The sequence below is a fragment of the Zalophus californianus genome, chromosome 2 (genome assembly GCF_009762305.2).
Source record: "Zalophus californianus isolate mZalCal1 chromosome 2, mZalCal1.pri.v2, whole genome shotgun sequence".
NCBI classification, from domain to species: domain Eukaryota; kingdom Metazoa; phylum Chordata; class Mammalia; order Carnivora; family Otariidae; genus Zalophus; species Zalophus californianus.
The window spans coordinates 73,171,571-73,198,566 of NC_045596.1; the positions used below are offsets into that span (position 1 = coordinate 73,171,571).

Consider the following 26,996-nt stretch of genomic DNA (forward strand, 5'->3'; position numbering starts at 1 on the left):
AAAAATGCTTTCTACATCATCTAAAGAGGAAACTTGATAAAAATCTATGCAATTATTTAATAGATACATTTATATGAATTAATTTGAATTTAGGTTAAAGGAACCTTATTGCTAGGACCTAAGAGAAAATTAACACTTTTTGCCACTAATGCAGCCCCGAAATAAGTATAATTTCCCCAAACTGCAGATTGTTTTCTTTCAAATAAATTAACAATTATACAGTACTTTCTATAATACAGTGGAGAGAAAAAAAGAAACAATATCAAAACAAAAACCTTGAACATGAATGGAAATTCATTAGCTTAGCTCAATGCCCTGAAGAAAAGCAATGCAAAATTCAATCTAACAATAGAGACTAACTCACATTAATACCAAATATATGATTCTTTCTATGGAGTAGAGATCCTTTAGTATTAGTGTCACAGTCACATATACCTTAGGGAACATAATTAACATGGGCCAGAGGGAGAGTTTCATTGGTACATAATTTCACATGGGAAGAAGCACAGTTAGACACCAAACACTTGTTTTCTCATGTCTGATATGCAGACATCAATGAATACATTTGTTTATTAAAAGTCTACAAATTACAGGCCTACCTTACTTGACGTGTTCAGTATTTTTAGTGTTTTCTCCAATGAAAAACTCTATTTCCATCTAAAATATTACTTGATTCATGGGAAAGGAGCATCAATTCTTTAACAGAGTAGACTTACTTTATAAGCATTTGTTTTTCTGAAATTTCCCGGATTTTACCAGTTGATCCCCTTAAGACTTGCCATGTAATAGTTTACTTTTACCCGTAGTCCTTATGTTTTGAGTCTAGGTATTCCCTAAAAACTCTGGGAACAACCCATTTACTTAAACAGGTATTCTTTCAGTCAGGTACCTGTAGCTCTCCCTTATTTCCAAGGAGACACCAGTTGGAAATTGCACTGTTAAACAAGCAGCCTTTGTCACAGTCCACTTCTAAAGCCACGATAGCCTTTAACACAGCCGATTTGAAAGTCCCCTTGATTAGGCAGGCAGCGTACGCCCTCCAGTTGGCCCAGCTGCCACAAACTACCATCCATTTTCGCCTAAAAGGAGACCCGAATAATTTTATTTTTCCCAAACGGAACTAGAGCCCTGCACTTCCAACCCCACGTGGTAGCACGTGGCCCTACGGCTGGGGGCGGAGCAGCTCCCTCCACAATCTTGGCAATCATCGCAGAGCATGGTGCTTCTGGACACAGGAAAATGAATGGCAGCCCCATCCCTGAAGGACTGGAAGAAATGAGGCAGTCCCAGTGCTTAACTCTCTCTCTTCTCTTTTTGGGTCCGTCTAGCCCAGGAGCAGCCGCCCTTGATGCACAGCAAGCAGGCTGAGAGTCACACCGCCGGCGGCGCGGAGACCGCGGAGGAGGGGCCGCCGCAGCTGCAGCGAGACTGTGGTGACGCAGGTCACAGGGTGTAACTGCTAACATCCCTAACCCAGTTCTTGTCAACACTCTCAACTTCCAAACAAGAAATCACTTGGCTGTCAAATGTTTGGTGGTGACACATTAGCATACCCCTCAGTCCTTTTCTATTGGTGCCCCATGTTAGGAGAAACTGTGGAGGACCCGTAGGTTCCCAGCCTGGAGGGACCACACGTAATTTTGAAGCTCTGTGTGCAAACACAGGAGACGATTAAAAACGCTGTTATACTAGCTGTAAGGAAATCACAGGTGTCCAAAGTAAGGTCAAACTCTTGTCCTCCAAAGCCTGAAATCGTGGAAGAATCTTGAGGCGGAAGGAATGACGTCATCATCTGGAGGAGCTAAGAAAGCTCCTGGTTGATAAGAGATCGCCAAGGATGTGGATCACTGACTAGGGAAAAGAATTGTGACTTAGAATCAACGAGAACTTCATGTTGATCCGAAGTTGGCATGCCACATAGTTTCTCATCTTTCTAATCATGAGTATTTTACCATTTCTTTTAGGCCTGACTTTATTTCTTAGAAACATAAGGTTGGTTACTAATGAAAACATCTCTGTGTGCTTGCCACAGATCTAGTCATACTAAATAGGGCACTCAAATTGAGAAATGGGACTTAGGGGAAATAAAGGTGAATATATCATAGAAACTGTACTTTTTTTTAAAAAAAGGGATTGGAATTCAGTATCTTCATAAAATACTATAAAATCCTCCTTGAATTACTGGTGTGTGAAAAAGCATGGGAAGTATCATTGCTATGTTAAATGATTCCGACTAAATCTGAATCTTTATCACTCATTAAAAAAAACCTCAGTAAAGAATAAAATCTTCAGACTATAGATATGACTACACACATATACAGAGCGACACATATTTAATTCTGTGACGTCGGATTTGAAAGCAGAAGATGAGGTATTAGCTCTGCAACCGCAAACCAGTAATACTTTGGTTTTCTGTCCCTCAGTTTCTTCATCTTTTAAGAATGTAACAATAACTCTTTGAAGTTAAAAAAAAAAAAGACAAGATTCTGGGCAAAGTTAAAACATTTTAGAAATCTAATATATATAAATGTATATATATATGTATTTTACATTTATATGTTATATATTTATATATTATAAATTTTCACCCTTAGGGTAAAATTCAGGCTGCCATTTGCTAAGTGCATTTACAGTAGTCTATATTTTCAAATATGTAGTACAAACATGATTTATTTGAATTACCCTTAAACCTACCATGATATTTCAATAATGATTTTGAATAGTATTATATATGTATGTATATGTATATATATATAAGAATATACATATTCTTTTCTTTTCCATGCAGCAGTGACACAAAAGATGACCGAGCAGATGAACTACCAAGCAATGAAACTGACCCTTCTCCAGAAGAAGATTGACAATATTTCTTTGGCTGTGAGTGATGTAAGGAACACGTACTCCTCCCTAGAAGGGAAAATCAGTGAAGATAAAGACAGAGAATTTCAATCTTTTCTAAAAGGTAAAAGTAAAGTGAAATAGTCACTCAGTTAAGACAAAAGGTAAATGACTCATTTATCTTTTCTCATATCATTTTGGAATCTTTGCTTTAGATTGGGTGGTATAAAAGTCTAAGACTATAGTTTTGGAGTAAGATATTTGTAAATCAATCTCTGAAATAATTTGAAGCATCTAAATACTTTTTTACTGTATAGTCAGATCTTTTACTCAATATTTCATCTGATTTATTTTCATTAAGTACTAGTTACAGCTTAACTTGTATTTCTTTATAGTTAAAATGAGCCATACTTAGTTTACTTCCATTGTGGTTTCCAGTTCAAGATAAAGATGAGGTTAAGAAAGGATTATCAAGGCACAGATATATGGTTGTCTCAATAATATTGATGAATATATTGAAGATAAATCTAAAGTGTGTTGTTACCCCAGAAATTATCTAGCTTATGGAGTTTAATCAATAAAATACATCCTAAAACATCTCAGGTAATAGAAATAATGATTTCTTTATAAATGTGAATCAGCTTTGCCCAACTTTTGTGCTCTTAAAACAGCAGGCTATGTTCCTTTCTGGAGGTTTTACAGGACAATCCATTTCCTATTAATTCCAATTGTTGTCAAAAATCATTTTCTTGCAGTTGTGGGACTGAGGTCCTATTTTTTTGATAGCTATAAACTGAGGCTTTTTCCAGCTTCTAGAGAGGCCACTGCACTTCTTGGCTCATGGCCTTTTTCCTCCATCTTCGTAAACCAGCAACACTGTTGAGTCCTCATGGCATGTCTCAAACCCACTCTTCTACCTTCCTCTTCCTCTTTTAAGGGCTCAGTGATTACACTGGATAGACCTGAATAATCCAGGATAATCTTCTCATCTTAAAGTCTTTAACCTTAATCACATCTGCCAAGGCCCTTTTGCCAGGCGAGGTAACATATTCACAGGTTCAGGAAATTAGGGTGTGGACATCTTGAGTGGAACAGCATTATTCTGCCTACCACACGGATCTGTAGATAGTGAGCAATTGCTATGGTAGTGTTATGCACAGGGTACAGTAGGACCATTTGGTAGTTTCAACAAATCCAATCTAAGGGCGCCAGGGAAGACCTCTACAAAAAGAAACCATCTCAACTAATATGCTATGGATCAGGAGGAATTAATTAGGCAAAGGGGTTTCAAGGAGGACATGGATTTTCTAGCAAGTAATTTGGTCACTAGGAATATCTCAGTTCTCCGTTGTATCTTATTGTATCTTTCCAAATTTCAGCATTAGGGTCCCTTTCACTTTGTTTTATACATAAAAGTATACTTATTGTATAACTCTGTATCTATCACGTTGTTTTTTTCCTTGTTTTCCACCTGTGGTTCACAGGTAAAAGATAAGTTGGAGGTTTCCATATCATCTGCCAGTATGGCAGCAACCATGATTTTTTTTTATTATGTAAATAATTGGTGCTGTTAAGCCCCTGAAGGAAAGACCCTGCTCTACATTTCTGGCATGTCCCCTATGACCAAACTTACCAATGACAAGAATGAGAAAGGAATATATTTTCCCTGAAGTGATAAAGAAGTCAAATAGAAACAGTATATAATTGACTATACCTACCATAATGAAATTTGTTTGGCAAAATTTGGTTATCAGTACCAAAGACAATTAGAGAGAATTAGGCCTGTCAACAGCTTTTTGTGAAACTACTAGCAAAGATTCTGGCAGTGACACAGGAAAAAAGCATACACTCATAACAACAGCAACAACAAAATTCTCCCCTCGTTAGGAGGTATTAGTTGTGTGCTAAGCATAATCAATTATGAAAACCAGAGAGCTTGTACTTAATGAATATTCATTCAGGTAACAAAAACTAAACTCACCCCACGGCACTGCACTTGCCTAACAAAACCACCACCTCTTCGCTTGCTTACTCTACATCCGGGATGAGGAACACGGCTTATCCACTAGTAGCCACAGAAACTGTTCAACATCAAATGTCCCAATTCCTTAGGAGGCACCTACATTCACAACCACAGAGGGGCCCGCCAGCATATCTGATCTCATACCTGTCTGTTAAGTCACCACAGTGTCCTCTTTTTTTAGGAAGTAGAAGCACATGAGTCACATGAAACAGAATCAAATAGAGTTAAAAAGTATGTTCCCACTCAGATATTGACATAAAGCACTTTGACATATTTTTGCAAAATCAGATTCTTATGCAGAAAATGTTTTAGCAACAAATTATGGAAATGTTATCTGAAAAGCTCCTTTTCCAGAAACAATAATTTGTTCTTAAAGCTAATAGTCTGATTTCTTTTCAGACGCTGCTGTGATTTTAGCCTTTCCCCAGTATATTTTTCCATTAAGATTTAAAATATAGGGGCGCCTGGGTGGCTCAGTCATTAAGCGTCTGCCTTCAGCTCAGGTCATGATCCCAGGGTGCTGGGATTGAGCCCCGCATTGGGCTCCCTGCTCTGCGGGAAGCCTGCTTCTCCCTCTCCCTGTCCCCTCCCACCTGCTCATGCGCACTCTCTCTCCCAAATAAATAAATAAAATCTTAATTAAAAAATATATATAATAGCTAAAGCACCTCCTAGTTTCCATTTTCACTGTTTATTTTTTTCCTAGTTGCTTTGATCAGACTCTGAACTACACTTTACCTATTTACAGTGTTTTTACCTATCATTCTTATTCTGATTTTCAGATCACATGTTTTTTTCCTTTAAAAATTTTATTTATTTATTTATTTATTTATTTATTTAGCACATGCTTGCTCAAGCACAAGTGGGGGGTAAGGGGCAGAGGGAGAGGGAGGAAGAATTTCAAGCCGACTCTGTGCTGACCGCAGAGCCCAACACTGGGCTGAGATCACAACCTGAGCCAAAACTAAGAGTCAGACACTTAACTGCCTGAGCCATCCAGGTGCCCCAGATCACATAATTTTTTGTTGGCTGAATTTAAACAGCTATTGTTATTATACACAATTAGTTAATTCAATTACACTTAAGTTTTATTTTACCTTTTCAATCTTGAAAAACACTTTAAGGCCAAAATGATATAAATTTCAAGAAGGTCTGATCCCTAAATTTAAATATTTTATTGTATTTCATCAAGTTGTCGTGAAAATTTAAGACCATTTTAACTAACACGAAATGACTAAATGATCTTGTGGGAAGTATAATAAAAATAACTTTGCTATTGAGTAGCAACTTACACCCAGTGAAGCTAACATAATTCTGTTTTTAGTATCAGAAATCTGATTTTCCAAATTTTACCCTCTGTGTAGCATATAAAATACACTCAATGAAGATTTGTTGTGTAAATGGGTAACCGGTTAAATGCTAAGTAAAATTTAGAAAATAAGAATACTTTAAAAGCCTGTGGTGCAATTATTCATGCTATTACATATAAAAGCCAGGACTGTTTCAGTATAATTTATCTTAATTGCGATTGCTTAAACTTATCTAATTAATTTAGCCTTTCCTTAGTACTTTGGTGCTGTGTCATTGTTTACTCTTCCCATACTTTACATTTTTACTACTTACTTTACATTTTACTATTATTTTTTCCATTAGATACAGATTGATTTTCACTTACTTATATTTTTTGGCCTGCTAAATGTATTTCAGTTTTCACTATGTTTAGAAATGTAAACTTTTTTTTTTTTTTTACTCTGGAAATACCATTCCCTAAAGATCAATTAGCAATATTGACCGGTAGGGTATAGGATTTCCAGGGAAATATTTATTCATGTAAACAACATTTACAGCTCTGTATCAGATTAATATCAAGATGCTCAAGCAATACATCATTGTATTTGCTATAATTGATCTTTCACATACTTTTTATGTAAATCTCTCATGCATCTCAGATACCTTTTAAAACTTGCTTCTGACATGTAGAGACCCTACATTTTTATTCTACAATTATCTTTCTTAAATAGACTTTATGACAGCCAGAAGTCACATCACAGTTGTGCAGACCTTCCTGTTCTACATGCTTTGTAGTATGTTGCCAGTATTTTACATTACAAACATTACCGTTTGTATTTGAGTGGAGTTATCTTCCATTTACATGTGCTTCATAGCTATGTACTATAAATACACCTCAAGCATATGTTTTATTTTTTCCCATTTTCTATTTTTGTATGTAACAGGTTTGGTGGGTTGTTTTTTTTCCATTTTTAAATACTAATTTCCTCTTCAGAATAGTTCTGAGTTTTGAGTACTTCAGGACCCTTTTCCTTTTTTTTAATTTTTTTATGTTACTTTTAGAGCTGTCCATAATTCTGATTTATGATCAGTCCATGCTTTCTAATACTGGAAATACTAATGTGTGTTTCATTAGTGGCAAGTTTTCTCTTATTTTTGTTAAGAATTAATGTCATATTATGATAATCAAGGTATATCTTGAATTCCTATTTTCATTTGACTTTGTTTTGTGATCCCCAAACCTCTCATTATTATTTTACTGTTGATATAAACTATTGTTGAATCTTGTGACCATTACTTTATATTGTTCCTCATTTGGGAATCTCATTAAATTTCTTCTTTGCCATCAGTTTGTTAGTTTTTATGAGCTCAAAACACAAGCTCTGAAACCTAATTACTAGCAACCTAATAACATAGTCCTGAGATAATACCAGGTATTATTTACTGAGCTGGAAAGCCCAAGGCCATTTATTTTCATACCAGAGTAAGAGTAGACTTAGAATCATAACATACGAGGCTCTATTAACTGAAATCAGTATCAGTTCCTTCATGTCTTTTGTTTATGCTTTTGGTATGTTCTTCACCACAATTGATTTCTCCCCTCAGACTTATCAGTTAAGAATGTAATCACCGTCTATGAACTATAGTGATTTTTAAAATTCCATAAGTAAGTGTAGTGAAGAAGTATTTTTATTACTATGGGTTATTAGTGCTTAGTCTCAAACTTTTTATCTTTTTAGAGATATCATAAGTTTACATAATTAAAATCATATGTCATTTATTGTTGTTTAATATTTCCTTCTCTAGGTCTAAAATCCAAAAGCATTAATGATCTGGTAAAGAACATAGTAAGAGAGCAATTTAAAATTTTTCAGAATGACATGCAAGAGACTATAGCACAACTCTTCAAGACTGTATCAAGATTATCAGAGGACCTTGAAAACACCAGACAAACAATTCATCAAGTTAATGAATCTGTGGTTTCAATAGCAGTCCAGCAAAACTCTTTTTTAATGCAAGAAAACAGGCCCACTTTGACTGATGTACTAGATCTAAAAAATCACATTGTGAATATAAGGCAAGAAATGACCTTTACATGTGAAAAGCCTATTAAAGAACTAGAAGCAAAGCAAGCTCATTTAGAAGGTGCTTTAGAACAGGAACATTCACGGAGCATTTTGTATTATGAATCCCTCAACAAGACTCTTTCTAAAATGAAGGAAGTTCACGAGCAGCTTTTATCAACTGAACGAGTATCAGATCAGAGGAGTGTTCCAACTGCTGAATCAGTTAGCAGTAATGTCACTAAGCACATGTCTGCTCTACAAGAGAATATAAAGAAGCAGGGTTTGATGATGCTGCAAATGTTTGATGATTTGCACATCCAAGACAGCAAGATTAACAATCTCACTATTGCTTTGGAGATAGAGAAAGAATCTATCAGGGGTGAATGTGAAGACATGCTATCCAAGTGCAGAAATGATTTTAAATTTCAAATTAAGGACACGGAAGAGAATTTACAAGTTTTAAACCAAACACTGGCTGACGTTCTCTTTCCAATGGACAATAAGATGGATAAAATGAATGAGCAGCTAAATGACTTGACTTATGATATGGAGATCCTTCAACCCTTGCTTGAGCAGGCAGCACCATTTAAAGAGACAATGATACAAGAACCACCAAAAGAAGTAATAGCTACAAGGAAAAAAGTGGAAAACCTGACTAGTGCTGTCAACAGTCTAAGTATTCTTATCAAAGAACTTTCAAAAAGACACAACTCACTTAGGAATGAAGTACAGAGTCGCAGTGATGCCTTGGACAGACGTATCAGTGAATATGCCTTAGAAATGGAAGATGGCCTAAATAAGACAATGACTATTATAAATAATGCCGTTGATTTCCTTCAAGATAACTATGTGCTAAAAGAGACTTTAAGTACAATAAAGTATAATCCCGAAGTCCATCATCCATGTACCCAAAATATGGAAACTGTTTTGACATTTATTTCTCAATTCCAACGCTTGAATGATTCCATTCAGATGTTGGTCAATGACAATCAGAGATACAACTTTATTTTGCAAGTTGCCAAGGTCCTTGCAGATATTCCTAAGGATGAAAAACTAAGTCAGTCCAGCTTTCAAAAGATTTATCAAATGTTCAATGAAACCACTTCCCAACTGATAAAATACCAGCAAAATATGAGTTATTTGGAGGAAAATATACTCTCAGCCACAAAGATTTCCAAAAATTTTGAAACTAGGTTGCAAGGTATTGAGACTAAAGTGACCAAGACACTCATACCTTATTATGTTTCACTAAAAAAAGGCAGTGCGACTACAAATGAGAGAGACCAGGCTCTTCAACTGCACGTACTAACTTCCAGATTTAAGGCGCTGGAAGCAAAATCCATTCACCTCTCAGTTCACTTCACTTCACTTAACAAAACTCTGTCTGATGTTTTAATCATGTGTCATAATGCTTCTACACGTATCTCAGAACTGAATGCAACCATACCCAAGCAGATAGAAAGTTCCCTACCTGATATTCAGCTTCTTCAGAAAGGTCTGACAGAATTTGTGGAATCAATAATTGAAATAAAAACTCAAATTGCCATATCTAATTTAACTTGGTATATAAATCGAACACTGTCTGGTGGTCTTGCCAGTGTTGTCAAGTCTCAGAAGCAAATAAAACCAGTGCTGAAGAAACCCAGTTCACTTAAAAAACCAGCAGTGAATCTTACCACTGTCCTGATAGGCCGGTCCCAAAGAAACACAGACAACGTTCTAGTTCCTGGTAAGCTATTGCTGAAATGATAATGTTTAATCTCTCTTTCTATTTAAAGGATATTTAGTAGATCTGTGGGGTTTTTCAAGACCATAAGACATAAAAGGCAGTTTCTTGAACTTGGGTAAATAGTTAGGTAATTCATAGATCACTGATGTACCATTTGAATCTGATTCCATCCTATGTAAATTAGGCATCAAGTGTTTAGAGTATAAATATTTGTCTACATGTTTCTTAACTTTTTTCTGACAAAACCCCTGTAATACAATCAAATTTGCCCCTGTAGAACATTTTTGCTTTCATATGTAACTAAGGAAAGCTATTAGATAATCAGCTTCTGGTTGAATATGACCAGACTAAGTCTTATTCATTTTGGCATTACCTGACAAAATGTCTTGTGTGCTATAGGAACTCAGTAAATATCTGTTGAATTACTGAATGAATGAATGCATATCGGAGTAGGAATTTGATTTGCGTAGATCACAACAAGCTACGAATGCCAAGCTAAATGTCTTAGTCCATTCGGGCTACTATAACAAAATACCAAAGACCAGGGTAGCTTCCAAATAACAGAAACGTATTTCTTGCAGTTTTGGAGGCTAGATAGTCCAAGCTCAAAGTGTCAGCATGACAAATTCTGGTGAGAGCCCTCTTCCTGGCTCACAGCTGGTGACTTCTTGCTGTGTTCTCCCAAGGTGGAAGGTGTGAGAGATCTCTCTGGGGTCTTTTTTATTTATTTTTTTTCTTTTTTTAAAATTTTTTACATTTTATTATGTTACTCACCATATCATACATCATTAGTTTTTGATGTAGTGATCCACGATCCATTGTTTTCGTATAACACCCAGTGCTCCATGCAGTACGTGCCCTCCTTAATACCCATCACCGGGCTAACCCATTCCCCCTCCCCTCTCCCCTCTAGAACCCTCAGTTTGTTTCTCAGAGTCCCCAGTCCCTCATGGTTCATCTCTCCTTCCAATTCCGCTCCCCTCATTTTCCCCTTCCTTCTCCTAATGTCCTCCGTGCTATTCCTCATGTTCCACAAATAAGTAAAACCATATGATAATTGACTTTCTCTGCTTGACTTATTTCACTTAGCATAATCTCCTCCAGTCCCATCCACGTTGATGTAAAAGCTGGGTATTCATCATTTCTGATGGCTCAGTAATATTCCATTGTATATATGGACCACATCTTCTTTATCCATTCATCTGTTGAAGGGCATCTCGGCTCCTTCCACAGTTTGGCTGTTGCGGACATTGTGCTATGAACACTGGGGTGCATATGGCCCTTCTATTCACTACATCTGTGTCTTTGGGGTAAATACCCAGGAGTGTAATTGCTGGGTCATAGGGTAGCTCTATTTTTAATTTTCTGAGGCACCTCCACACTGTTTTCCAAAGTGGCTGTACCAACTTGCATTCCCACCAACAGTGTAAGAGGGTTCCCGTTTCTCCACAACCTCTCCAGCATTTGTTGTTTCTTGCCTTGTCAATTTTTCCATTCTAACTGGTGTAAGGTGGTATCTCAGTGTGGTTTTGATTTGAATTTCCCTGATGGCTATTGATGGTGAACATTTTTTCATGTGTCTGTTAGCCATTCGTATGTCTTCTTCAGAGAAGTGTCTTTTCATGTCTTCTGCCCACTTTTTGACTTGATTATTTGTTTTTTGGGTGTTGAGTTCGAGAAGTTCTTTATAGATCTTGGATACCAGCCCTTTGTCTGTAGTGTCATTTGCAAATATCTTCTTCTGGGGTCTTTTTTAAAAGAACACTGATCCTGTTCGTGAGGGCTCCACCTCCCAAAGGCCCCACCTCCTAATATCACCAACTTTGGGGTTTAGAATTTCAACATATAAATTTTGGGTGGATGCATTCAGATCATAACACTAAGGCATTTAGACAAGGTTTTGTAAGAGTGGTCTTTGAAAATGTGGAGCAGAGGGTTGGGTATGGTAAGAACTGTATCTCAGAGGCATGAGGCTGGCAGTAGTAGAGAGCACGACTGCAAAGAATGAAATTAGAGACACCAGTTAGGAGAGTATTAGCGGAGCAATTAAGAGCCAGATCTAAGGAAGAGGAAGTTGAAACAGAGGGGACAAATGTGAAACCTGTTGTGAAAGTAAAAAAAAAAATTTTTAAAGATTTTATTTATTTATTCACGAGAGACAGAGAGAGGGAGAGAGAGAGAGAGAGAGAGGCAGAGGGAGAAGCAGGCGCCCAAGGAGCAGGGAGCCCGATGCGGGACTCGATCCCAGGACCCTGGGATCATGACCTGAGCCGAAGGCAGACGCTCAACCATCTGAGCCACCCAGGCGCCCTGAAAGTAAAATTAATGGAGACAGCAGGAGAGTGGAAAAACCGATGATCCAAGGAACAAATCAGGATTCTGGTCCTAGTTGTTGCAGTGATTTCTCTGTAACCTTAAGCAAGTCCACCTCTCTGGGTCTCTGTTTCTTCCTTTTAAGTGATAGGATTGTGGAGGTATTTTGCTGCGCTCATTAGTAGAAATATGTTGCAGAGTGCATTATTGTAAAAAACGTGAGCTGTTCGCGGCCTGAATGCATGGCACTTGGGGAGGGAGAGACCTAGAATACTCAAAGTTTTGAATTTGGGAAATGAGAGGGTAGCAGTATTATTAATAGCGGCTGACTCAATATTGAACTTAATGGGCTAATAATTAACTTAGTTCCCATTCTCTTTTTTCCCATGATGCCTTGATAAAATTGCTTCCTGTTCCTTTATTTACTAGAAGTAGAATTTTTTACAGGCCTATCTACCAAAATTAATAATTAATTTAAAGTTCTTTATTTCAGGAAAGATAGCCAACAACATTAGGACAATAAAGATATATTGGCCTAATTTCAGGAACTGGGTGGATATTCACTTTATGTAGGACCAGCAGCATAATGTGTAACACCCCTTTAGTAGGTGTGTAGATAGGCATGCTCATTAAGCCGTCTTCTATGGGCCATAAAACCGATGGCATTCATTGGACAGTGAGCTGGTGAAGTCTGTGCTTGGCTATACAACCAGTGGACTCAGGCTAAGTTCTCCTGTAAGAATAAACCAACAGTGGTACACCTGGGTGACTCGGTCAGTTAAGCACCTGACTCTTGGTTTCGGCTCAGGTCACGATCCCAGGGTGGTGAGATCAAACCCCTTTGGGCTCCGTGCTGGGCATGGAGCCTGCTTAGGTGTCTGTCTTTCCGTCTCCCTCTGCCCCTCCCCCCTCTTGTGCTCTCTCTCTCTCTCTCTCTCAAAAAAAAAAAAAAAGAATAAACCAATTGCAATTAACTACTTTGTTTGATACCCTGTTTCATACCAGGGGTGGGGCACACTGGCACACTGGCTAAATTTGGCTGGGTTTCCTTTGACCTTTACTATTATATTATATTACAAATACCATGTAACCAGATTGCTCCCCTACATTAACTAACATCAGAAGGTAATTTATCATCATCTTATGAATCTCACAACAATATTGTTCAGATCAGAGCCACTATCATTTGCAGAATAACAAGGGCAGTTAATAGAATGAAAAACCCTATGAATTTAGTTTATAAAACTGAATCTTAATTTTAATACTGATAACTTCCTTTGAAGCCTAATAATAGTAAGATTATAATAGCTAATATTGGATACTACTTATTAATGCTGTATCACAGGTGTTGTACAAATTATACTGTATACGTTAGCTCATTTAACAATACTTACGAAGTAGCTATCATCATTGTTATTTTGAGGATAAGTAAACTAACCCTCAGAGAGATGAACTGACCTCTTCTGCTTAAGGTCATGCAACTAGTTAGTGACGGAACCCGACTCTCGGTCTGTTGGACTCAGGGCTCAGTCCTCAACTACTCTACTCAAAGAGATTGCGGAGTATGTTTACCTGCCTTTCTCTTCCTTCTGCTTCTGTTCAGTGCATCAGATCTATCTCGGAGTCTGGCCATATCTGAATATTGCAGATGGCCAGAATCGATACTCCAAAGGAGTTTTCCTTCTTGAGGATCTGAATACTGCCATTCATTTCTGCACTTACCAGGAAGTAAAGGTGCTACTTTTCAGTTTGGATTTTTCTGGTGATATGGCTGAGAGGCAGTTGCCATTGGAAGTGACCATCAGTTCCTCACAAGATCCTTTTTTGACTGATGCGGTAGGAGGGCAAAATTCAGAGTCCTGATCCCTATCACTTCCCGTTAGGAATCCCCACATTCAGTTATGTTAATTATGATTCCTCCCAGGCCAGTGCTGATAAGCTGTTCCGATTGAATCACTAAATATTTGATTTGTGTCTAAACAATATTCCCATAGACACCAAGAGGGTTTTATTTCATCTTTGAAGATTTGTTTGTACAGCAATTGGCAGACTTGTCCCTGCAGAGAGGGTTTGGCAGCTTGCCTTGTAAGAGGAGCTCGGTCCTGCCGTAACACATCTGCATCAGCAACAATATCACTGAGGACGAGCACCTGATGCTCGTGAGACCATTGACTTTTTATTGTGACCAGGATTCCCAATATTTACCAGATATACTTCACTCTCATGATAAACCTCTTTGATTCATAATTGCCCCTTTCACCACTCCTCTTAAGAAAGATTACATTCCACATAAGACTTGGTAGTGTACCAAATACAACTTCTTTTAAAATTATCATTGCTGAGGGTATAAGTGATTTAAAAGAGAAAAAATAAGAGCCTGGATATTTCACTGTTTTATTCCATTTTAAACTGATTTTTAATTTTTGTGACTCTGCATTGAGGCTTTATGATGACTAAGGAGCACTGATTTTGGAGTCAGGAAACCAAGGTTCAGGTCTTGCCTGGCAACGTTTTTGTTTGTACCAAGTCATTCATTTTCCTAAAACTTGCTTTCCTCATTTGTAAAATATAGAATAATATATCCACCTCAAAAGTTTACTTTGAGAATCATGGACTGACTTGTAAATAGTATATTATGAAATTAGTTATGATGCTTTTTTTTTTAGCTCTAGCCAACATTTATGGTTTTTCTCTAATATTTTCACTTAATATTTGACATAAAATTATTTGCACATATGAACATAATTTACAGACTTAGGTATCCCATCATTCCCTGTCTTTATAAGTCATTCCATTTTAAATTCAACATGTTTATAAGTGAGCTTATGCCTATTATATAATGATAACTCACAAGGAACAAGATACAAAATGTAAAGGCTTAGCTGCACAAAAATGCATGTGTATCAATAAATGCTGAAAAATGTCTGCAAGAATTTTAATAATGGCTTTTTCCAAGGTGTTGTCTACTCTTCCTATGTTTTTCCATATTATAAAAATTAACATTTTCAAATATACCTCAAGATAACTAATAAGTTGACTTCTGTCCAAAATGGTTGACTTTTAAGCTAATTAAATTTTGAAGGATAACGGCTTGAATTTAGAATTTGTGGTGTGTTTTATAAGGTCCCCAAAAGCACACACGAGTTTGGTGATCTGCTAGCGGTACTCCTGGAACTCAGCATAGAGTGAGGCACACAGCTAGTGTTTACTTTGATGAAAAGATACATGAAAGGATTGTGGGGGGAAATGATACAGGCCTAGTCTGGAGAAATCTATGTGCAAGCTCTCTAATGCTCACTCTGTCCAAGAAGGGGACATGCTTATGTGCACTCTTTTCTCTAGTCACACACACATGCAGTATTTCTGTCCAGAGAAGTCCATCAGATAGTCAGCACCCAGGGGTTTTACTGGGGCTTGTCTTAGTCAATTCAGACTACTCTAACAGAGTACCATAGACTGGGTGGCTTATAAACTAGAAATTTATTTCTCACAGTTCTGGAGGCTGGAAGTCTCACATCAGGCCATCCTGGTTGGATTCTGGTGAGAACCCTTCTGCAGGATACAGACTGTCAACTCCTTGTATTCTCATGTGGCAGAAAGGGAAGGAGTGAGAGAGCTCTCTGGGGTCTCTTGAAAAAAAAAAACACTACTCCCATTCATGGGGACTCCACCCTCATGACCTAGTCACCCCCCAACGTCCCTACCTACCAGTGTCATCAGATTGGGGGTCAGGATTTCAACATATGAATTTTGAGTGGACACAAATACTCAGTCCATAACAGGACTGGTTATGTTGGCACCCTCTGCCTAGTACTTACCGAAACTCTGGACTCTCAGAAGGAAGGCAGATGTTCAGCATAACCATACTGTTTGTACAAATAGTCGGGGCACAGTGAATGACACTTACAATTAGGAAGTGGCAAGAAACCAAAAGCCCAGATGTGGGCTAAGGGCAAAACCTGGCAGGCAGGCCTTTCTAAAGATAGCTGTCTCAGGCCTGCTCGATGAATTCTTTTCTGTTCATGATCTTAAAGGTATTCTTTGTGTCACAATTGATTAGCAAGCCTATCCACTGGGGATAGTCTCCCTAGTTGGTATCAATAAAACCTACCAGTGTCGAAGAAGAATTAAATGAACGATTTTCGTTTCTCGTTCCCTGGGAGAAGAAATGACTCCCCAGCTTTCTATGTAATTCTCCTTCTGATGGAAGGAAGACCGTTGAGGAGAGGATGCTGACAAAATTGACAGCCCCTTCCTGCACCTTGGCATGCTATAAAATGGCCATGATGTCTAAGGTGAGCAGGCAGGAGCCCATGTGTTTGACACTTGCATTTGAACCAAAGTTTATAACACATGGTCTGACCAAAACAGGAAATGGGACAGAATACCAGGGCCCATTTACACAGACACTGCACGTGCCTGGGTTCGTTCTCTAACAAGAATCACAGAAGCTATTTCTCAACAATAGACTATTTCTTTGGCACCCAAGAGTTGAAACCAAATTTGATTACTAGCTGATCTATAATTAAATACAACGAATAGATGTCTTTCTACTGGTCATCGAAAACACTATAAATTCAGAATTGCCCATGTGGTATTATTTTCTGTCATATTGGTTATCAAACATGAAAAGGAAAGTGTAGGGATTATTAAGTCACATATCGTGAACTTATTGCACAGTGGTCTGAGTTACATCTTGACAAAACATTGAAGCATAAAAATAACAGCTGTACCAAATTTTTACAACATTAAGTTTGACAAACATGCTTTAAGGTTTTAATTGCCAATTTTACTATGCACAGCTTAAAAGTGACTCTGAAAAGAAATAATAAGTATTTTATTATAGGTTTAATTGGAACTATTCATCTATGTTTATGTTGAATAACATTTAGTTGTATCTGTGACTTTCTTTTGCATTTTCCCGATGACTAATGATTTGAACATATTTTAATGTATTTGTCATTTTTCAAATAGTGCTTTTGATTAAAAGTTATGACTTTTAAGAAAAAGGTGAATAAAGTTGGTAATATCAAATAAAAACATTTAATTTCCTAGGTCATGACTTAAGATGAATGATAATTTAATGACAAAGGTTATTTGGGACAGGGATAATACATCTGATATGATTAAATGAGCTTTAAAATTATATTTGAAGGACTGAGAAAAAAGACCCCAGAAACAGTATCAAGACCAACAGATGTGTTTAAAAAGAACAAAAATAAAAACATACTATGAAGGAAAAATAGTAAAGATGGCTGGAAACAATATTTCCATCCATCTCTACACCAATGGACAAAATATGAGTAATTAGAACAATGAATTTGGAAATTTCATGTAAACAAATAAATATTCACATTTCTTAAAGTTGTTGGAAAGGAACATATGGAGTATTTTTAGAACAATGGAAGGATAAACCTTATTTGATAGGAACAATTTTGATAAATGGAGACACAGCATAGTGCTGAATGTTAATGTACCCATAAGTGGAAGGAATCATTTTAGAGAGCATTGGAATTGGGATGACAAATAAAGTCCTAATGTGTGGACATGTTACCTTGAGCAAAGTTGTGTAGTGGATTTGTACATAATGCATTTCTCTGTGTATGACAAACTGGCCCAGAGGCAATGCTAGGTTTCCTCACTAATCTGTTGGAAACTCCATTCTGCTCCAAGCAGAGATCAGGGTTATCTGCACTCTGCAATGTTATTGTTAAAAATAAAGAAAGAAAAAATAAGATGTTGATGATAAAGCAGGACTAAGCAATGAAAATACCAAATAAAATAAAATATGTAAAACATTATGAAAAGCCAACATAAAAATAAGAATGGAGGAGAAGACACCCATATAATATGCTGCTTTATTTTATCCATTAAATACCTATTGAGTGAGTGTTGAATGAGCCCTGAGAAAGATTAAGTGGACAGAGTGGTAAATTCAACACACTCCCTCTTCTCATGGACCTTGCACATTACGCAAATAATTATAATAAAGAATGGCAAATATTAGCAAAGGCAGAGTGCTTTTGAAAATGTAAGGAGCTCTCCAATCAGTTCAAATTTAACATGAACATTTATGAAATATAGAAGTAGGATTAATAGGAAAGTGTAACTTGAGCACATATTAGGGTCCAGAAAGAACAGACCAGAACAAATTGAAGCTTATGAAACATTCCAACACAATGGCAAAGGAATTTTAGTCATGTTCAGAGCAGGGAAATGAATATTGAAAGATTAGTTATGCCATTTGCACAAGATAGTAGAATGTTGAATTGGCAGGACTGTTCAACTAATTGCACCGACCTCTACCAAAGAAAATAAATGGGCTGGAAAGAGTTTAAGAGTTACTGAAGCCCATGGTAGGAGAGAAGCTGGGGAAAGTTTGCTTGAGATGATTCCATGTCTCTAGAAAAAACGTGCTGATGACATCATAGCATCAAACTCTACCTGGTCTTTGAGAACTGTGGAGAAGGGATAGAGTGTTGGATTAAAAATGTTGTCATCTACTCAATCTTTCATTAATTTGCTTATTCACCTTTATTTTTTTTAAGTTTTTATTTTGACTCCAGGTAGTTAACATACAGTATTAGTTTCAGATGTACAATATAGTGATTCGGCAGTTCCGTACATCACCCCGTGCTGGTTTATTCATCTTTAAGAAGACGTTTCCGCACTTGGTATGTCAGGCACTCTGCTAGTTAGTAATGACACAAAGTGTAGTAGAGGACCCGAGCCCTGACTTCACGAAAGCTCACAATCTAATTGGCAGTCAGGACATGGGAGCAATTACAGTGGAGTGTGATAAGTTCAACAAGAGAACTTCTGAGCATCTGACCATAATTAAGAGAATTAACGTAATTAATTCTATTGACGGGGATGAGAGAAGATTTCAAAAAGAAAATGATGCTTTTTGGGGGGTCAGGAAGAAAATGATGCTTTTTGGGGGGGGTCTGATTTTTGTTAATTCAGGAAAAAATTGCCTTTTGAGCACAAATATGTACAGGAACTTATAAAGGTACCTAACCATTTTTTAAGTATTTTAGTAATAAAGTAAAAAATATAAGTTGGATGATGTACAAAAGTAGATTTTAGCTGATTGTATATTAAAATGTAAATAGTTTCAATTTGATAAATCAATGCCAATCAGTCTCAGTTGTTATAAAGCTCTGTGCTCAACACTGATGCATTAAGTGTTTTTATCAATGACTTGGATGAACACATAAAATGTAAATTTGGAAATGATGAAGCTGGGAGAGTTCATTAAAACATAGTATGCAGAATTAAAACGAAGTTTCTATGGACAGATGATAAATCCTATAATATAAATGTATTTCTTGGTAATAATTGCAAATTCATGCTAAAATGAATTAAATAAATATGAGATTTTAGGTAATTTCAGTGACATCAGGGCATAGAAGGCCTGTTATGACACAATGTAATACAGATGCAAAAATAGACCATGAGCACTTCATGCTTATATAACATTAACAGAAGTTTAAAGTCATTTCATTTCAGTATAAGAGCATAACTGGTGATTGTTACTGTAGCCTGCTCTAATTAGAGTCTATTCCTAATATATCCATTTCTGGGAGCCATGGGCATAATTTTATGTATCATAATGTGAGTTATTTAGGTGGGGACTTGGAGACCAGAGATATCAAAAATATCAAAGAAGGCAAGAAAGGAACTTAAAACACAAGTGACAGAAGCAGGTGCAGACCAGTGTATGAGGTACCCTGAACAGGAATTCAGGGGGAACATGAGAGAGGCCCCAGCGGGCAAACCAGGTGTATTCTCAGCAAATTCGAGCTACTACAGTGATAGGAGATAGCAGGCCCCAAGCAAACTCAAGTGAACCTTCCTCCAGATGAATGACCCTGCAAAGAAATCGGAATAAAGGGCAAAATGGCATCCTCTGAAACGACTCAAAGGGAACAAGGAAACACCCCATTCCTAGACATAAGGGAATAGACAGAGGAGAAAAATGAAAGGTGCATCCTAGACATTAAATGGAAGGCAAAGGCCCTGGTCGTATAGAATCACAGTAGAGCCAATAGCAATACAAAAAAAGTACATTTCTGTTTGATCCCTGATTCTTGCAGGGGCAGAGTCTCCAGGTGAGAGTGCATTCTCCCACCTGGGAAAATAAGAATTATAGAGCTAGTCAGATTGCATAAATAATTCAGTGTCCCCCCAGCTCCCCTGCACAGTTGATTCATTCTTAGTGAAACACAGTAATTGAACACCACCCTGTGAGTCAGTCACTGTGCTAGATTCAGAAAATGTGAAAACAAATGAAACCAGTGCTTTGACATCAAGAATTCACATTTCTATAGGTCATAAAGAATCACTGAAGTTTTTAAAACTAGGAAGTAATGGGCTAGGTTTTAGAATGATAGCTAACAGTAAATAGATGGGTTTAAGAACCTATTCACCTGGTTGAGAAAAGATGTTAAAGAAATGTAGGCCAGTTTGAAATACTTTCGAAAAGATATTGCATATATGTAATATTTTCCATATGTACCTTAGTGAGCAAAATCGTTTATGGAATATTGCAGAGAATACATCAAAATAAGGCAAACCAATTTCTAATTGCATAAGTAATATGTATCTTCTTTGCAAAAAAATTCCAATACAGGCATGTAGTTTGGTCACAGTTTATGTGAATTTGAATTATTCAAATATGAAGCATAATGTATATAAAACATTTACAGATCTCACTTCTTGAGAAAAATGTTAAACCAAACAACCCTAAATTTAAATATCACCAACAATCAGGATTTGAGGGGCGCCTGGGTGGCTCAGTCATTAAGCGTCTGCCTTTGGCTCAGGTCATGATCCCAGGGTCCTGGGATCCAGCCCCGCATCGGGCTCCCTGCTCTGCAGGAAGCCTGCTTCTCCCTCTCCCACTCCCCCTGCTTGTGTTCCCTCTCTCGCTGTGTGTGTCTCTCTGTCAAATAAATAAAATCTTTAAAAAAAAAACAACAATCAGGATTTGAAATGAGTGAATTGTAAACTGTTTACACTTTTGTCACAAGGTGGCGCCATGGCGGTAACCGTGGCCAGCAATGTATATTCTTTCCTCAACCTTTTCTCTGTTTACATAATTATCTATTATGTTTATAACCATATTCATAATTTGAGGTTTTCTAAATAATTGAAATTATTCCATATCTAATGTGTGAACTGGAGCTTTCCGCCTTCAGTAAATCAAATGTGTCGGGGGATCTATCTTACTCTTTAACTGCTGTCTAATATTCCTTAGGGAAAAGATACCTATAATTTATTTAACAATGAAATGGTCATTTAGGTGTCTGACAATTTTTCACTAATGCAAATTATGCCATACAGAACATTTTTTAACAGTTCTCTTTGTATACATAAGCAAGTGTCTCTGGAGTATATATTCTGCCAGGAAAAATTTCTGGCTTTGAGCAAATGAACCTTTTTAATTCTGATAAATATGGTTAAATTGTTCATTCAGAGGTTCTAACAATTTAAGCTCTAACCAACATTATATGAGAATGCCCATTTTCCTCATGACTGAATATTTTCTATCTTTTAGAATGTTGGCACCTGATATAAAAATGTTGGTGGTGAAAATTCATTATTCCTTAATTAGTAGTGAGGTTGAATAAGCTTTAAAAATTTTAATGAACTTTTGCAGTTTTCATTCGGTAATTGGCCCATTCATATCATTTGCTCATTTTTCACTTTTTTTTCCCCACAACCTTTTAGATTGGTCAGAACTTTTCATGTTATGGATATTATCCATTAGATCTTTGTGTCTGAGAAATCATTTTTCTCTTAATCTGTTACTTGTCTTTGAACCTGATAATGGTGACTTCTGTTGCAAAAATGTTTTTAATTCTTAGGTGGTCAAATATCAGGATTTTTCTCTTACGGCTTTTGGATTTTTTGTTTTGTTTTGTTTTGCTCTGAATTCTCCAAAATTTTAAAGCTCTATAAAGATATTCCTTTTACTTGGTTATAATACCGTCATATAGGTTGTTGGGTTTTTTGACCTTTAGTATTTTTGTACATGTGGAAAGTATGTTTTTATGAATATTCAATTATAGTAGCACCATATATTGAATAGACATTTTCTTCTCTGATTTGAAATATTACCTTTATCATGTGTCACTTCCAAATATATATAAATGTGTCCAGGTACCCTATTCTGTTCTACAGTTGACCAAAATCTTGACATTTTCACACAAAGAAGTAGAATGGATTATCCCCACTTTGTCACAGAATAATCCCCACGTCCAAGAAGCCGTAAAAGGAGCTCAGAGACTTAAGAGGCTTGTATGAAGTCCTGTGACTACACTGGCGGCCAGCCTGGGCCCAGGGACCCATTTTTCTTATTTCTCCTTCAGTGTTTTTTCCCATTCTGCCGCAAACTACAAGATCAACGAGAAAATTGTTCACTTTGACCCTCTTTTATCTTGATTCTTTTTCAGTAACAGAGGAGTATTCAGATTGTAGCAGGTCCCCGTGCCAGAACGGGGGCACGTGTATAAATGCAAGAGGGAACTCTGTCTGCGCTTGCCGACACCCTTTCACGGGTGACAATTGCACCGTCAAGCTGGTGCAAGAAAACTCGTTGGCGCCAGGTATGAACGCGCATGCGTCCTTGGATTCGCTCGCTATTGTAAACAAAAACACTACTTGAAAGTATTTACCAATGAATATTTAAACCGGAGTAATCTGGACTCATGTGAGGATTAATTCCTTTTACTTCTGAAGCTTACTGAGTACGTACATGATTTACAAGTGGAAATGTCAGCCAGGTAAATCCATATTGATGTACACTTGTGGACACTTTCAATATTGATATGACAGAGGCAGTCTTTTTCTTTTCCTGGGCATCTCAAAAGAAAATACAGATGCATATATCTGATTGGTATAAACTCTTTCTCCTCAAACAAGTTGATAAAGAAATATACCTTTGATTCATATCACATATGATCACTTAAATGAAGTTTTAAAAAGTAATTGGCAGCCTGTCTTCCTTGAAGGGTAAGCTAATAATGTCATTTTGACTGGGTGAGGACTGTTAGAATATGCTCAAATGTATTGAGTAGAACAAAATGCCTTTTTTGTCCATTTACCTTCATAAGTATTGTTTGTTATAAATTAACTTCAAGAGTGTACCATTTCTGATTTTTATATAAAAAATTTGTGCAGCATTTAAAATATATTTTAATGACTGCAAAAACAAATTTCAAATCAGGCTTTTCTTAATAATATGCTGCATAACAAAGAGTAAATTTTTTAGACTATTATTTGAATCTCAGCCTTTGTAAGTATGTTTGGCATTAATTACATAGAAAATTGCTTTTGTCTACTTCTTTATAGTGCATATGACTTCGTTTGGTTTCCGTTTTACCCTCTAGAAACTGACAAGGTGCTGGAAAAATTGTTTCTATATCATGTCAGCTTCAATTCCTTCAAGGGGCTTTAAAACATTTTGGCATACCATAATAATCATAGAGTGCTTTGAATTCCTTTATCTCTGGAGAGATCAAAGCAACATGCAAATTAATCTTTGAGGCATTTCTATGAGGGATATATCAAGCGCTATTACCATTCTATCTTGATCTGAATGGAGAAACTGAGGCTCACAGAGAGCAAATGATTTCAGGTAATTCAGCCAAGAGAAGAGACAAGCATCCAGACATTTATACCCTTGTTAAAAATCTGATGAATGACCTTTGTTTCTTCTGCTACCCCTTTTTATAACTGAGATAAAATGATAAAGAAATGAGGAAAGACAAAACATGATTAAAAAAAACAAACATGAAAACTGACTCCATTTTTTTCCTCTAACAGATTTTTCCAAAGGATCTTACAGATATGCACCGATGGTGGCCTTTTTTGCATCTCACACATATGGAATGACGACGCCCGGTCCTATCCTATTTAATAATTTGGACATCAATTATGGAGCTTCGTATACTCCAAGAACTGGAAAATTCAGAATTCCTTATCTTGGGGTCTATGTGTTTAAGTACACCATTGAGTCATTTAGTGCCCATATCTCTGGATTTTTAGTGGTTGATGGAAGAGACAAGCTTGCGTTTGAATCTGAGAATGTTAACGGTGAAATACACTGCGACAGGGTTTTAACTGGGGATGCTTTGTTAGAATTAAATTATGGGCAGGAAGTGTGGTTGCGACTTGTAAAAGGAACAATTCCCGCCAAATTTCCCCCTGCTACGACATTTAGTGGTTACTTGTTATACCGTACATAAATTAGTGTGAAAGACAGACTATCACCTTTACTGAGAAGGAGCCAGTGTTTTTATTTGTCTTTGCCTGCACATCTGCTCTGTTTTGGGCTTTTCTAACATGAAATGAAAATCAGCTTTTTTAATCTGAGGAAGGCTGTAAGTTTGTTTATGTCATAAGATTATTTGAGTATCTTTTGGATAACCTGTATACAAAGAAGTTCTTGCTCCTAAAGTGATTTAGTGGCAGAGAAAGTGAAGTGCATTTGTTAACATAACAGTTCTTATTCTCTCGTCTTAAGTCATTTTAACGTTAAGGTAATCGATTAAATGGCAATCATTCAGTTTTGTCGGTCACAGTAATCTTTCCAATAAAATGCTTACCTCTTGTTATTCACTATATATATAAATATATAACATATATTTCCTAAATTCACAATTCAAATAAATTACTCAAAGACCAAGAAGTGTTGTTGTTGTTTTGTTTGTTTGTTTTTTAACTTTGATTTTTACTCTTCACTATTGTGTTGATCAATTTTATATGTTAAAATTTTCATTTGTAGGGGCGCCTGGGTGGGCTCAGTCGTTAAGCGTCTGCCTTCGGCTCAGGTCATGATCCCAGGGTCCTGGGATTGAGCCCTGCATCGGGCTCCCTGCTTAGAGGGAAGCCTGCTTCTCCCTCTCCCACTCCCCCTGCTTATGTTCCCTCTCTCGCTATGTCTTTGTCAAATAAATAAATAAAATCTTTAAAAAAATTTTTCATTTGTAATCAAAATTAAGAAAGTTGTATTTGAAACTTGAAATATGCTTAACTATTTTTCTCTGTCTATAATAAGAGGTTAAAGTAATAATTGACAAATGGTTGAACATCATGTCTAAGCATATATAAGTGGATCCTTTACCTGCACCCATTATACAATATCTACAGGGAAAAAAAATAAAGGCTTCCTCTAATGAGCATCCTTCTATAGAAGCACATGTGGGCCTGCTCATATTCTTATAAAGGCCATATAACCTTCCAAACTAATGCTACGATTTGTGGAATGTCCATTATGTCCTGATTCTCTCTCTTTTTTTTAAGATTTTATTTATTTATTTGACAGAGAGAGACACAGAGAGAGAGGGAACACAAGCAGGGGGAGCGGGAGAGGGAGAAGCAGGCTCCCCACTGAGCAAGGAGCCCAACACGGGGCTCGATCCCAGGACCCTGGGATCATGACCTGAGCCAAAGGCAGACGCTTAACCGACTGAGCCACCCAGGCACCTCTGTCCTGATTCTCTTCTAAGGAACTTACCTATAACGTCTTACTGATTCTGCACAAAAACTCATATAAAGTGGGTATTAGTATTATCATTTTTACAGTTGAAGAAACTGAGACACTGAGAGATAGATTAAGGAATGGATCAAACTCCACGACTAGCAAGGACTGAGTCAGGATTTAGAACCAGGCCAAATCTCCTCCTGGGTTGCCTGTCACACCTTGTCTATATTGCCTCCAACAGATCTACCACAATTTATGTAATAGTATCTTTAGATTGTTTATAGTGTTTTATTATAACAATATGGTTGTAGTGAACCCCTTAAATGTACATTTCTTCCATATTTGATAAAGTATTTCTGAAGAATAGCTTCCTATAAGTGATAGTGAAAATAATAATGAAAAAGAATTTTGACATGACAAACATTTTTCATGAATTAATTTATTGAATGTTCACTATAGTCCTATGAATTACCTATTGAACCAATGAGATATATGTTATGTATTATCATCCTCTTTCTACTGCTGAGAAACTGAGGCACACAGAGGGTAATTGCAGCAAATTATGAGGAGTTTCTGGAATAAAGGATAAGAATATTTTTTTCATTTGATAAGTTCTATCAAATTACCCTTGAAAAGTTTGTGCCAATCCGTAGCCCCATTTTGCTTGTGAAAGAGTGTTCTTTATCCGCTATACACCCTCATCAAAATACACAGTTTTTTAAATATTGCCAATCTAGAAGATGAAAATGGTATGTTCTTATAATGGAAGCTTGAAAAAATTTCAGATTTGCCAAAACTTGAAAGCATATGTCCATACAAAGACTTGTACGTGAATGTTCATGGGAGCTTTATTTGTGATAGTCAAAAACTAGGTACCATCTACATGTCCAGCAACAGATGAATGGTTAAGCAAACTCTAGTATATGCATACAGTTGACGCCAAGCCATAAAAAGGAATTAACTCCAACAACATGTATGAAACTCATAACAATTTTGTAAGAGAAGATATCAAACTGTAGCTTGATAAAACTTGGCCAACCCTGCAGAAAAGTATGGAGTGAATTTTTTTTAATTGAGATATAATTGAATGTTTAGTTAACATTCATCACCTCACATAGCTATAATATATTGGTTTTTAGTGATGAGAACTTTTAAGAATTACTCTCTTAGCAATTTTCAAGTATGCAATTTAGTATCATTAACTTTAGTATTACCCATCAGAATATCTCATGTTGAGCCAAAATA

At 36.7% G+C, this 26,996-nt stretch overlaps 1 protein-coding gene across 1 annotated transcript in view; it reads left to right on the top strand.

Moving 5' to 3' along the window:
- The window catches only part of MMRN1 (multimerin 1), a 61,553-nt gene extending 36,521 nt beyond the window's left edge, over window positions 1-25,032 (top strand). Inside the window, exons 4-8 of the mRNA XM_027600733.2 lie at window positions 1,329-1,442; window positions 2,789-2,962; window positions 7,958-9,946; window positions 22,720-22,872; window positions 24,092-25,032. Coding sequence (XP_027456534.1) covers window positions 1,329-1,442; window positions 2,789-2,962; window positions 7,958-9,946; window positions 22,720-22,872; window positions 24,092-24,513 — 2,852 coding nt within the window. The 3' untranslated portion in view covers window positions 24,514-25,032. The remainder of the gene's footprint in view (window positions 1-1,328; window positions 1,443-2,788; window positions 2,963-7,957; window positions 9,947-22,719; window positions 22,873-24,091) is intronic.
- Window positions 25,033-26,996: the final 1,964 nt, after the last annotated feature.